Source organism: Montipora capricornis, chromosome 13 (genome assembly GCF_036669925.1).
Source record: "Montipora capricornis isolate CH-2021 chromosome 13, ASM3666992v2, whole genome shotgun sequence".
NCBI lineage: Eukaryota > Metazoa > Cnidaria > Anthozoa > Scleractinia > Acroporidae > Montipora > Montipora capricornis.
In genome coordinates this window covers 32,194,636-32,205,587 of record NC_090895.1, presented here as the reverse complement: position 1 = coordinate 32,205,587, position 10,952 = coordinate 32,194,636, and the positions used below count along the sequence as shown (strand labels likewise).

The following is a 10,952-nucleotide window of genomic DNA, read 5'->3' as shown; positions in this document are numbered from 1 at the left end:
TCTTTTGTTTTAATGCTAATAAGCCTTTCTAGCCTCGCTACAACAAGCAAATTCCAATAGAATTTTTTGTTTCAAAATGAGGGCAGTAGGTCTAATTAACAAAGACAAAAGAATATAAAAGTGGTCGCCATTTATGAAAGTGGTCTATATTTATCACAGAGTACATCAGAATACAGAATAACAAAAGCGTATTATAAACCAAATTGAAAAATGGTGGCCAGTTAATATTATTGTTCTATAGTCTTGTGCTAATTAGTAAAACTAGTCTTGTTGGCATGTTTAAATTTGAAAGGATTTCAGTTCTAAAGCAAGGTTAAATAGCAAAAAGAAAATGGAATATTATTTTTACTGTCATTTTCACATTTGGCCTATTTTCCACAAAATGTGCCAGATACAAAGACTTTTTATGACGCATTTTTGTCATCAATTAAATAAACCTGAAAATATGAACTACTCCATAACTAGTGTAGGAAACCAGTAATGATGGATTCATGTCCATAATAATTATTAATAGTCATGGCTGGGTATGCTGACCTTGTCTCAGAGGTGGTATAAACTACAACAGAGAGCAAAGGCAAGCCCTCTTTCCTTGGATGAACCTAAATGATTACTACAGATAAAATAACATTCAAGGCCGCTGGGTATTTTTCAACAATGATCACAAGATAAGTGTACAAAGTATTGACTGAAACCCCCAAAACCTTGACTAGTACTCTAAAAGCTCAGAGATCTTAAGAGATACAAATTTCATTTGAAAGCAATTCTGCTTGACAACAGGACATGCCTGTTATCACCAACCCAGAAGGCCTAAAAACACAACACAAGTGCTGCAATTGTGATCAGTCAAATCATTATTTGAATACTTTTTCCTTCCCAAAGTTGTTGGTCAACTCAAAAACATCTCTCCAGGACGGTACATTTAAGACTAAACTCCAGTAATAATGACTTTAACAAACACATCCAATTTTAACTTCACATTGTTCAAAATTGATCAAAATGTAAGTTTCGGTATTATGTGTTGGCTGCAAGACACGCTCTTGCATTAATATTGTGCAATAAAATTATGGGTTACCAAGAACAGACTTAGAAAAGAGCAATTGCCCTTATCAACAAGATAAGAAAGTCACAAAACCAAGGACGTTAATAAGGAAAATCTCCACACTTTGCAGGAAATGCTAATGTTCAACAATTTTCCCTCCCCATCTTCCAAGTAATGGACTAAACTTTACAAAGAATGTAGGAGAAATTAAATTTTCTATCTTGTGCAATAGGAAATGGTCAAAATTACAAAAAACAAAATCGCTACATTGGCACAGTGCTCCGGCAAATAATTGGTCTTTACAAGTTGAGAAAATAGGGAGTTGTTTTACTGCTTAATTTCAATACGTGCTCTCCCCATTGCACCACGGTTGAAACGGTAGGATTCAGACAACTCTATATTTTTGCCAAGGACATCACAAAGAACAACCCCACGTGCTGTGGTATTTACTTTCAAGGCAGCAATTGGAGAATACCAGGTCTCCTCAGAGTAAAATGGGTAAAAATAAGTCAAGAAACCTGGCTTTTCTTCTGGCAAAATAATCAGGTTTTCCTAATAAAAGATAAAGTAAAAATAATGTTTAAAAACAATGGAACCGTGTCAATACAAATAACCTCATATAAGCCAACTTTTGGTAAACTTTTTCCTTCTTACTTTTGGCAAGAAAATGTGAATCATACGTGACAAAGTCAAGTCTATATACATGCTTAAATCTTGTCTCATAACCACACTCAACTACTCGACTCACGCTTGCCCGGCGTTCCCCTAATCTTGGAAAAGGAGCATCTGCATTATTTTTGTTCTTCCTTGAAAAAGGTTTTTTATACCCTCTTAGTATCTAACTGATTGAGAAAATTGAATTTGTCACAAAAATGTTATATTTTGTCTTTCCTGCAGACAGAAGAGATACATAGGTCTCAATACATGTGTTTTTTTTCCCAAAATACCAGTACCTACATGTACAGAATGTATCATTTCACTACAAGCATCCCTAAGAAGTTCACAAAACAGGTCTATAAAATGTAAATGTTTACCTTGCTTTCACCATCTTGAAACTTGCAGGTGAGTTCAACATAATCCTCATCACCCTTGGATTCAGGAGTCCAACCGTAAATCTAATAAGGATTTGAAAGACAAGATGTTATCAGTCAGTGGTACCATCACTTACCAAACACATCAAACCTTCTTTTCTAAGGGATATCCCACTAGAGTGCTCTGGCAATGTCAGCATTTGCACTCTGTCTGTGTTTGCTTTTAAGGACGGTGCCTACTAATCAAAGATATTTTTGCCCCGGTGTGTGATTATGCAGGAAATGTAGATCTTAACAGTTATTGAAATCCAAAAAGAAAATTGGGGGTAACCACGCATTTTTCAAAGATAATTCATGAATAATATTTGTAAAAAGCTTTAAAATACACAGCAATGTATGGCATTCTTTCGCAAATTGAAGTGTAATTATCTCTGAAAAATGCATGGCTACCCCCAATTTTCTTTTTGAATACCAAGAGTACTTACTAAGATCTACTTTCTCCGGGTAGTTTCAAACCGCGAAAAAATATCCCTGTATTAGTAAGCATCACCGATAGGAAATCCGAACATCTGGAGATGTGCAGAACGTATGCGCAATAACAATAGTAGGCACCGTCCTTAACTGCATCCTTTCAGTACATGGGAGATACATTCGTCCTTCTCATTATGATAATGATTTCCATTTCTCCTGAGGTCTCTTCACATACATTTTTTTCCCTTTCTGTCCTTAAGTCTCCACTTCTCTTGCTAATATTATCAGTGTTTGTTCAATTTTCATGACATGCTCCTAGGCTTAATACTGCAACCCTATTCTTCTTATTTATTCATCTAACTTTCACTGTGTAGACAAAACGATTGATCTATACAAAACACGATAAAGGTAATAAGAAAATTGGATAAGTGTTGAAATAATATTTTTTAAAAACAGCTCAGAGAGGGACAATCACAACAGAGAATGCTCCAACTAGGTGAAGACCTCTAAAAGAAGATAAAAAAATAATAACAAAGAAAATAATAATAAAAATTCTCCTTCTACAGTTTGCAATTTCTTTTCTTCCCTAGCTCCTTCATAGTGCTACAATGACCAAAACAATAATTTTTCTTTTTCTTTGGATTTCAAAAACTGTGTGAACTAAACACTAAGTGACCCAAGTTTTAAGCTTTGATTTCAAAAAGACACAGGTCTGTTTATTTTACCTGGGATTTTCCAATGCAACGGTCTGCCATTACTAAGATCAAAAGGTTGAGAGTTGGATCAAAGAGAAAATGACATCAAAGACTCAATAGTTTAAGAATGCTATATGCATTTGTATGATGCATAATTAATAAATTATGCAGCACAAGAGTTTCAGGCATAGGCCACTTCGGAAGATATCATAATACTCTTTGTTTGTCCCTCCAAATTTTGCATAAGCATTGTTTTCAGTTTCTCTTGGGACGTACATTGGCCCCAAGAGAAACAATGCTTATGCAAAATTTGAGGGGACAAACAAAGAGTATTGTGTTTTCCGAAGTGGCCTATTCAGACTTTTAAACTCATGTTTTGCATTTATAATAAGCTGCCTTTACATGCTGAAATTTCAAGCTAGTGAGTAAAATGTAATGACATCAGTTTTGGAATGGCAGTAATGGCAGACCATGAAATCCAAAACTTACACTCAAAGTAAACAGCCTTTGGATAAAAACCAAAGCTCAAAATTTTGCCAGTCAAGTTTTCAGCAATCACACTTTCAAAATCTGAAGAAAAAAGAACTGATTTTTTTCATAGTAGCACTTTAAAGGCATTCATCCATTAAACAACTGTGCTAAACGTGTGCAACAATAACAATTTTACAGATAAGGATTAAGAGCACTCTTCTAAAGAAAATCCACCTTATTCATCTTGAAAAAGATGCATGGTTTTCCCTCATCATAGCCATATTGGAAACCCTCTGTGTCATTATAGCATTCACCAAGGGAAGTCAAATCAAAAGAACAAGGTTTGGAGCCTTTAACACGCTCTGTATCACTTGAACAGTTTTCGTACTCTTGATTGCCAATCATACTTCTGTATGCTAAAATGGAAAACATCAGTGAAAGGTAAAGCAATTCTCGCAAACACAGTTTTGACTGAATTTCATCATGGAACTACATGTAATGGGACGACAAAACCACCATTTCCTCTATAAATAAACCAAACACCCCAACTAACAAAACTGAACATGTGAAAAAGCCTGTTAAATCCCAACTCAACTGTACAGTGTATGCTGTACACAGAGATGTATCCAGAGTGTGTCATTGCGTCCTGGGACGCACTCATTTTTTTTTCGGACACATAGAATATAAAACAAAGGGTCCAATTGGACGCAGAAAAAATATTGAATGCTTATGCAAATTACAAAAGCCAGGAAAAACATGCCAACGGCATATTCCACAACCAAATTGAACATTCCCATTTATCACGACGGAGAAATGATCAACTTCCTTAAATTTCAAGGTAAGCTGTTATTTTCGCATTTTTGTAGTCAAATGATTTCATTTTGTCAATGATCATGTCCAGCATGAGGAGTTTTAATTCCAACATGTTCTGTGACATGATCTGAGCCGTTTTTTGGGCAAGACAATCAGCAACACTTTCGATCGGCCAATGATAATTAAACATTCCAGTTGAAGTTCAGGTTTGCTTATCATGAGCGAAATGACAGAGAATCCAACGGTGAAGTATGTTAAACTCTTGTTTTGTGCCACCCTGTTGATGTTAATTCCGGGCACGCACATGTCATCCTATCGGTTCTTGTTTTGCACGGAACTAGTCTGTTTTGCAAATTATTATGCAACTTTTTCGGACTTAGTGTTAAAAATGACGTGTTTAACATGAAACTTGAATGTATTCAATCGTATGATTATTAACAATAGCCATGGCAAAGTCATGGGCCGACGATGAACTGTGTATTGATTGCTAGTATTTGTTTACTCTTTTGTTCCTAATACACCTCAAGTGTTGTTAAAATAAATGATGCTCTTTTACGGAAAATAAATATTAAGTTCTGTTTTTTTTTTTTTTTTTGCTGTGGAGGTCTTTATCATTTATCAACTCTAGCCAACAGTTCCGACAGTGAGCCGATTCCTCGAGATGTTTTCAGATGTGATCGATGGAGCTTTGACACAGTCCATACATTTTGATCAATGAATCAACAGGCATAGCAGTTTCAAAGAAATTGATCATTTTATTTTAAAAACATATTCAAGGGGAAGGGTAAGGCTTTCTTTTTGTGCAATTTGGACTCCCAAAATTTTGCAATGGACCCCCAAATTTTTCAAGAAAGGGGTCCAGAGGACCCCAAATTTGAAAACCTGGAAACATCTCTGTGTAAATCAAAATGTAACTTCTTATGCATTGAAACTTCACAGGTTTAAGGGGCCAATACAGTGTGCAGTCCATAATGAAGCATAAGAAAATTTTTACCTATTTTAACCCAAATTTCAATTCACAAAGATTTTAACTTTACTTAAATACCGAGCAGTTATATTATATCTTTCCATAAAACACAAACTCTTAATTAAATACTTTGTATGAAGAAATCAAATTGTACTCTAGTTTAGTTCTTTTTCTTCTTTTTTGATTCCTCTCTGAGGTATAAAAGGTCAGATACTTACTGAAAGAGTACTTTGCAGTGACAACCACTACAGTATTGCGAGTCTTAATGAAGTGAAAATCTGCAGCTTTTGAAGACACTTTTCTGGCATATTTACAGGGGTTTCAATACGTTTTTTAGTAAACGGTTGGTTTTGTCAAGTAGATGACTGTACGTAGGGGGGTCTGGGGGCATGCCCCCCCTGAAAATTCTAGGAGCTTGGAAATGGCATGTCCAGCAATAAACAACAGGTGGAAAATTAGAAGGATGTAGTGAATGTGATAAAGGCAACATTTAGCATCACTCTTTCTCGTCTATTCATCCAACATGGCAGAGTAGATGTTGCACTGGTGCACAAGTGGCTAAGGTGAGTGCAAATAACTAGGAATTCATATAAATATCCCATGTCCAAAAAGGAGCAGAACATACAGCATAAGGTTTCTTGATATTCTAGTTGTTTTACTGAATTAAAATAAATTAAACTGGATCAAAGTTAAACAGGGAGAATCATGTAATTTATCGAACAAGTTGGCAGTGAACTTATAGATTAGCTGTCAGAATTTCACCATTGTAGGCTTCTAATGAAACCTCTGTATTAAATTGATGAGATAGCATTTGAAACGTTATTGAAATAAGATACCAATGAAGTTGATAGGTTGGAAGATTCCTGACTTTTAGAGTACAAGAATATGGCCAAAGCCACGATGACTTACGATCTAAGAAACTGTTTATTTTCTTCACTTGACTGTCAATATATGATTGGCTGAAACCTTCAACAGAAACTGGAGTAGGAATAAGACCTGTAAAATATTGACATAAAAAGAATTATAGGGTTAACCGTCTTATAACTTATTGATCACATGCTTTAAAAAACACTTGGGTGGTACTTGAATAGGAGAACATTAATAATTTTCGAGACCTTTATCATTTGTAGTGGTATCCCAAAAAAATATTGAGTAGTGAGAACTGTTGGCAAATAAAATATCTAAAACAAGCATCTCTGAAGTGTTCTGTATTATATGTGACAGTCTAACATTCCAAAGATAAGTCAATACCAAATAAGTTTACATGTACTTTTAACAATACAACATTCACGCCATCAAACAAACTTGCTGAATCACGTGCACATATTCGTTGAAGCATGCACACTTCGCTTGATCACGAAACCGGTAAAATCTAAAACGAATTTCCCACGAAACTGAAAGGTAATAATCCACAGATTTAGGACCTGTGTCATACATCGACAGGGGTTTTAGTGAATTTGTAATAGTCGGTTGCAAATCCTAACTACTCGAGTGTGGAATTAGGAGCAACGAAATACTCCACATATATCGAGTCAAGTTCTCTTTTCTGCAGGGTATATTGCAAGGTACAGATATTAAAATAGATTTCCCAACCATAAAAGATAAAAAGGCTGAATAAAATAAAATGTGACTAAGCAATCACTTCAACAGATTTTACTTAAGACGTCGTTTGAATTGCAAATGAGGGTAAAACCACACGCACGTTTGCAGCAAGCGAAAAGCCGGGATAAACATTTCATTACATTTCTCTGTTTTGACATGAAGCAGCAAGTTCAGGGACAGATCTAATGAAAAGCCCCCCAAGGAACTTAGAAATCAATTGAAATAGAACGATACCTGGTCTATTTTCTAAAAATCCTGTCCTCTTGGGGCCCATCTCTCTTTCTGGAATTGTAGTCAAGAAGATGTTCAACATGGCGGCAAAGAAACCAGCCAAGCAGCCATAAAATATCAAGAAAAACACAGTGATCTTTGCTGGAATAAAAAAATGAAAAAAATTGTCACTTGAAAACCTGAAAGCTCCAAAATGCTCTGTATTTCAAGCAAACAACGATGGCACATCCAGCAATTAAGCTTTGTACCAATATACAGTTCTCATAAATTCAAATCCCTTTCAAACGCCAACTTACCCCAACTCGCTTTATCTCTGCCCATGATTGTAATCTTTCCTTCTTCATTATCTGTGTTGTACAAAAAATGTCCAAAATCTCGGGCAGTGTCTTGTAATCGTTCAAGTCTAGTCTTCCCTTCTTGTCCTTGCTTTGCGTACGCCATCTTGCAAGCCTCACGAGCAAACAGTACGAGCAAACAGTACGAGCAAACAGCCGCAATACCACGTGATCCCTCCTTTTGAAGCTACGAATCAATTGTTCTGAGGAAGGGGAGGATAAGAAAGTTTTGATTACTACTTATATATTTTCTTTCTTGGTTATTTATATTGCATTCGCACTTTTCTTAAGATCATCAGAATGTCTAATAATACAAACATGAATGAAAATGTTTAACTCTTTTCCAGGGACTTCTTAAAAACAAATAAATCGATATCAAAATTTATCAAAATATGCGATTCAAACACAACGAATCCAATTGCTTAAAATGACTTACGGTTGCAAATGTTTAGTGAACCTTCCACCGTTACGAATAAACCTAAAATATACCGTCTAATATAATAGTATTTCCGTGAGAGAAAACGTCACACATGTTTGAATTTAATCACGTTAAACAATAGAGATATGCAAGTCTTTTCGTGGAATCGTATTAAGGTGATTTTATTTAAAGGCTTTTAAACCAATACCTTAATAGGCTCTTAAGCAACATTGACGATTTCTCATGTCATTAAGTGTATTGCTTTATTACTAGATTGTTACTATAATAGTTGATATGATTGGACCATGGACTGCGGACATCAAACCTTGTATGTGGTGAATATTTTACTTCATCAAATAATGTGATCACGCGTTTTAACAAAGGCAACCCAGCTGATCACATGTCAAAGTTTCGCTTCTCCAATATATGTCACTTGCGCTCCCCATGCCATGTCCAAATAAGTCTCAAATCCGCCATCATCGAGTATATTAACTTCTCTCAGTAAGACTGAGAATTTTCTTGTATCGATTCTAGCCCAAAGTCCATCTTTTGCAGTTTCACTGATTTAAAATAAGATTGGATGGGATAAATAAAACAGAGCATGATCGGAGGTATGGTTCTCATAATATGTGAAAATGCCGTTTCACCCCATCGATATTTTTAACAAAATAAAGAGAGCATAAGAAAATAACCGCGAAGCAAAGTGTATGAGTCCAAAAGTAATCGAGCACGTGTTCTTGAAAGGGTGACGCCGAGTGTGACGAGTCAGCGTTCTGGCCCGGGTTGCTCGAAGCATAACCAGCATTAAATACCATGGAAACCTACAGATTTTGATACCTCTTAACCAACGGTTAGCGCTAATCAGGCTTCGAAAAACCCGTCCCTGAATGTGGAGCAATTTTCATCAAACAGATCAAATGACTGTAGTAAAAGCTTATTCCCTGGGTGCAAATGTTGTGAAGGACCCTGTCTTCATATAGAAAAAGGATCAAAGAAATGCCATAAAACGTTCTTTAATCTGGCTATTTTTAGTTATCATTTACAGTCGCTTTAGTAGCAATATATAGGTATATGTATGTCAACTATGTCGTAATATCCGATCTCAACCGCATCACGTGGAACTTACTATTCTTCTGCTAAATCGGAACTAACAAACTCTCTCCTCTCTTCCTCTTTCCAAGCGCATTTTGGCACAATACTGACAAACAAATTCACAATCATGATCGCTTAACCTGCCCGTTGAACACTATGTTTCTAACCAGCATGGTCCAGCATCAGTTGGCCTTGGTTTGCAATGATTTTTGACGCCATACAGTTAAATTATTATCATTTGATATTATGATTCCTTTTTACCTTAATCTTTCAACGAACGCACCTAAGACGCCAGCCTCAGTATCTTCGACTCTGTGGGAATAAATATAGCACTTAATTTAACCCTTCAATCCCTTGGGAGTTCATTTTCGCTTCGCAGTATCACCGCCCAAGCAAACATAGAGGTCACGAGAAGGAAGAAAATTATCACTCCTTGATTTCTAAACAGATTGTTCATGTTAGTGCCAAAATAAATGTTGAGAGAACGGATTAGAGAGTATATGGTCCAGGTGATCGACTGATTGTGTCATCATCAAGTCATATTAACGACCAGTAATTTAGCAACACCGTCTAGGACGGTCAACAATATATCTCGTAGTTGCTGGTCAATATAAATTCTTCAGTCAGGGGAACAAAACCAGGCAAATATGCGGAGTTGGTAACTTTACGTTCACATGGCAACCAAGTCTCATTCAACACGGTTTCATGCTATTCTGGTTTGAAGCCTAACGCCAGAATAGAACCCACAAAGTTACGTACCATTTGACACAAGTTAGCTTCAAACTGCACGTTCACTAGATGACATGCAGAAGAACCATAATAACGGTCAATGAATGACATTGCTCCACAAATTAGCTGTCAATACGGGGCAACCCTCTAATCCACTAGCCTTGTTGTCTCTCCGGTCTTTCAGTGGACGAATTCCAGGAGCTACCGATAGAATTTGGGCAAGTTTTCAAAGCTAAAAGCTTCAATGGATGTAGTATTTTCCTGGTAGGACTGGGTGGCCCGACACTTATGAAATAATCAATTAATTGAGAATCGGGGGTCTTCCCTTGTCATGGAATGGCAGAATTACCCAGAATTCTTTTTGGGCATGAAGGAGGTAACTGGCCCTCATCAAATGGTTAAAGCGCGGCCGGATGAAAAAGTAGTGAGAAGATGATCTCTAGCCGGATACTAAGGAGTAGCCCCGGTGTGTGCTGTTAACGTAGACTTTTCATTTCTGAACAAGTTTTTATGATAGAAAATTCGCGACAAAGTAGCGCTTTCTTTCGCCGTTATTCGCGTAGCATAAGACTGGCCTTTCGTAATTTCGTGTCAAAAAAACAGTAAAATGTAAACAAGAGAATACTGAGATTTACATTTGCAAATGACCTGTCTTCTTACCACTTAAGTCAAACTGTACATCTTTATGCAATATGCGCATTCAATGCGCATTCAACATTTCCTCATATTACCGTATTAAAAGTATATTAAAAAAAACAAAGGTTTCCCTGCCTGTATGAACAATGCGTTTCCTCTCCTGCCCTTTTCTTATGAATGATCTTCGCAAAAAAATAACATTCTGTTTTTCCATAAACCTGGGACAAGCAGTTATGGTCTTAGCTCTTTTTCTTACGTATCAGCTAACTTGCGGAATGCGCTACCTGATTGTATCCGTACCACTGAGTTTAGTGGTTTTAAAAGAGACTCCAGGGCCGCATTTTGTACAGCGGCTTTTCTTTTTAATCAACATATCCTTAAGTATTATGTATTTAGTTATGTATCTGTATATGCTACGTATT

The 10,952-nt window shown here is 36.3% G+C and overlaps 1 protein-coding gene across 3 annotated transcripts in view; it reads right to left on the bottom strand.

The window, feature by feature from the left end:
* The window catches only part of LOC138029318 (sodium/potassium-transporting ATPase subunit beta-3-like), an 11,829-nt gene extending 1,012 nt beyond the window's left edge, over window positions 1–10,817 (bottom strand). Inside the window, exons 1-8 of one of the 3 annotated variants that reach the window (XM_068877048.1) lie at window positions 10,666–10,817; window positions 9,427–9,477; window positions 7,617–7,858; window positions 7,324–7,461; window positions 6,397–6,483; window positions 3,942–4,123; window positions 2,074–2,154; window positions 1–1,591 (exon numbers count right to left, since the gene is read on the bottom strand). The exon at window positions 1–1,591 is cut by the window's left edge and continues 1,012 nt beyond it. In XM_068877048.1, coding sequence (XP_068733149.1) covers window positions 1,367–1,591; window positions 2,074–2,154; window positions 3,942–4,123; window positions 6,397–6,483; window positions 7,324–7,461; window positions 7,617–7,761 — 858 coding nt within the window. In that variant the 5' untranslated portion in view covers window positions 7,762–7,858; window positions 9,427–9,477; window positions 10,666–10,817 and the 3' untranslated portion in view covers window positions 1–1,366. The other 2 variants (XM_068877047.1, XM_068877049.1) reach the window with 2 other exon arrangements.
* Between the last annotated feature and the right edge of the window lie 135 nt (window positions 10,818–10,952).